Consider the following 2927-nt stretch of genomic DNA (forward strand, 5'->3'; position numbering starts at 1 on the left):
AAAACAACTAGGGAATTCACAAGCCTCTCTATAGAGTCCTATACAGGAATCTAGTGGTTACACCATGAAATTACAGGTTTTTCTTTCTTTGCTCTCACCAGGAGGTGCTATTCTGTCTTCAAAAATTTGATTTTAAAGGCCTAGTCTCTATTTTAATCTGAAACACTGCATTAATTGAAACATAATTTTTTTTTAAATTTGAACAAAAATCTGTACTATTTTCAATGGGAAAATTTGATCAAAATTATTGCATAAATATTAATTAGTACCATAAAATTCTCTCAAAATACAAAAGAAAAAATATTATTGAACAAAAATATATTAGATTGATTTTACTGAAGAAAAAAAAAGTTATATTACAGGTGTCCGGTCACTTTTGACCACGAAGACCATGAGTGTGACTCATTAACACAAAAACATTACTCATACATCTTTCTGAAACATTTTAGTTGGGCGTTCATCTAATGTTTTTTAAATGTTACTAATTGTTTCAGAAGGTTCAAAACTATTTTTCATGGCACTGCTGTTGACACGGATTCATAAAATCTATAAATCTTTTCTCTCTCTGTAGATTTCTGAGGTTCGTAATCCAGACTGAAGGAGAAATTGTCATTTTTTTGCTAAGCATCATTCAGAAGCTACGCTCAGAACTGATCTCTGTTCAGTGAGAAGTTATTCTGTTTTAGATATTCCATCATAATTCTTACTCTTACTTCATTTCATGTATTATGTAAGACATCGTGCCTGTGAGTCTGGAGAAACTGGTTTGTGAATCGTGTGCGAGTGAATCAATATCACATAAATCACGTCTCAATCTCAGTGCGTTTGGTGATTTTTAGTGCATGACATCAGTTCGGCTCTAGAGAATCACATTCACTTCTAGAAAACAAACTAAATCATTGTTTATTTACAATGTTTACACTGTAATCAGAGAAAAACTACCAAAAAAGATGCTCACTAATAAATGATTCGCTCAGTCCATGATGAAAAAGCAGAGAAATGAAACACACACACACACACACACGCACGTACACACAGCAAAAAAGGCTTATCTTACTTAGTATTTTTGTCTTGTTTCTAGTAAAAATATCTGAAAATTCTTAAATTAAGATGTGTTTACTAGATAAGCACTTTAAGCATTTTTCTTAAAACAAGTAAAATTATCTGTCAGTGGGGAAAGTAAAATATTTTGAAAACAAGATTATTTTACTTACCCCAATGGCAGATAATTCTACTTATTTGAAGCAAAATGCACTTAATTTAAATTTTTTTCCACCTGGAAACAAGACTAAATATCTTACGTCATTGTGCTTATCTAGTGAATGCATCGTAATTTAAGAATATTCAGATAATTTTACTAGAAACAAGACAACAATACTATGTAATACAAGCCTTTTTTTGCAGTGCACTCGCACGTCTGTGTGGCTCTCATGTGATTTCATTGGGATTAAGAGACAGCTGGACATGAGACTGATGAAACCAGAGTTCAGAGGAGCGAACAGGAACAGGAAACAGCACGAGCTGCTGGTCATTCGCTGTCGTCGCTGGAGTCGGACGCTCTCTCGCTGCCGCTGTGCTGGACGCTGCTGCTGCTGCTGCTGCTGTTGCTCCTCGCGCGCTCACCCTCATCATCCTCACTGTCGTCATCGCTGCCGAAGATCTCCTCCTCGTCTCGCGCCTGCCGGTCCTCGCCGCTCTCGCTGCCGCTGCTCTTCCTCTCACGCCTCTTGCTGCTCTCCTCATCCTCCTCCTCCTCTTCATCCGCGGGACGCTCCTCATCCTCACGCTCAGACTCACTCTCAGAGTTGTCCGAGTTGCTGGCTTTCTCGCGCTCCTCGCCTGAGCACAGAAGAATTGTTACATTCACATCAAAGGAAGGTTTACGATACAAATAACATCATGCACTAAACGCTCATCACAACTGTAATGATAACCATGACTGTAACTGTAAAAATAACTATAACAGCAACAATGACGTTAAGTATAACAACAACTATGATGATAACTATTGCAAAAACTATAGCAATAACAATGATAACTATGACAGCAACTATAACGATAACTACAAAGTATAATAATAACTATGATAAAAATAAATACGACAATAATTACAGCGATAACTATAATAACAATATCTATGACAATAATGATAGCTATAACGATAATTATAATGATAACTAACTATGATGATAACTATAGCTATAATGATAATTACAGAGATAAGTTATCGTCATAACTATGATGATAACTATAGGGATAGCTATAACAATTATAGTGATAACTATAAGGATAATTATAGTGATAGCTACGACGATAACTATAACAATATGATGATAACTATAGTGATAGCTATGAGGATAACTAACTGTTTATTCTAAGCACACACTGCAGTTTTGTCATCCGTCACTTTTATAAGCAATGTTATAATTTTTAGTTGTTCTTGGTGCGAGCGGGTTTTAAATCTCAAAGGGCTTTGTGCTAAACACACACAGGCACATGATACAAAGGTGTTTGTGTTACCAGAGTCCTGCAGGTCTTTCATCATGTCCAGCTCCTCCTCTTCATCCTCGGGCTCGTGATTCTCCAGCTGAGCCTTGCGAGCCTCCTGTCCATCAGACACACACACACACACAGATCAGTGACTGCGCTCACACCACATCAATGCCTTCTGTGCAAAGGAACTCTATCTGCTGTTCCTGAAGTTAATGTAGCAGCAGCAGATTCTGATCTGAGATCTCAGATGATTGTGATGCGAGGTGTGAACTGACCTGAGCCTCCAGCTCCTTCTCGTTCATGTCTCTGTGTTTGCACACCAGCACAGCGTTCGTAGACAACGGAGCGCCGACCTTCGCTCGCCGCTTGCTCAGACGCACCCTAAAACACACACACACACACACACACACACACACACGGTCAGTAACACACAC

At 38.1% G+C, this 2927-nt stretch overlaps 1 protein-coding gene across 1 annotated transcript in view; it reads right to left on the reverse strand.

The window, feature by feature from the left end:
• Window positions 1-872: 872 nt before the first annotated feature.
• The window catches only part of LOC107694212 (RNA polymerase II-associated factor 1 homolog), a 5814-nt gene continuing 3759 nt past the window's right edge, over window positions 873-2927 (reverse strand). The window contains exons 9-11 of the mRNA XM_016493852.1: window positions 2769-2886; window positions 2521-2605; window positions 873-1839 (exon numbers count right to left, since the gene is read on the reverse strand). Of these exons, the coding sequence (XP_016349338.1) occupies window positions 1529-1839; window positions 2521-2605; window positions 2769-2886 (514 nt within the window). The 3' untranslated portion in view covers window positions 873-1528. The remainder of the gene's footprint in view (window positions 1840-2520; window positions 2606-2768; window positions 2887-2927) is intronic.

Source organism: Sinocyclocheilus anshuiensis, unplaced genomic scaffold, assembly GCF_001515605.1.
Source record: "Sinocyclocheilus anshuiensis isolate Anshui unplaced genomic scaffold, SAMN03320099.WGS_v1.1 scaffold2639, whole genome shotgun sequence".
In the NCBI taxonomy this organism is placed as follows: Eukaryota; Metazoa; Chordata; class Actinopteri; order Cypriniformes; family Cyprinidae; genus Sinocyclocheilus; species Sinocyclocheilus anshuiensis.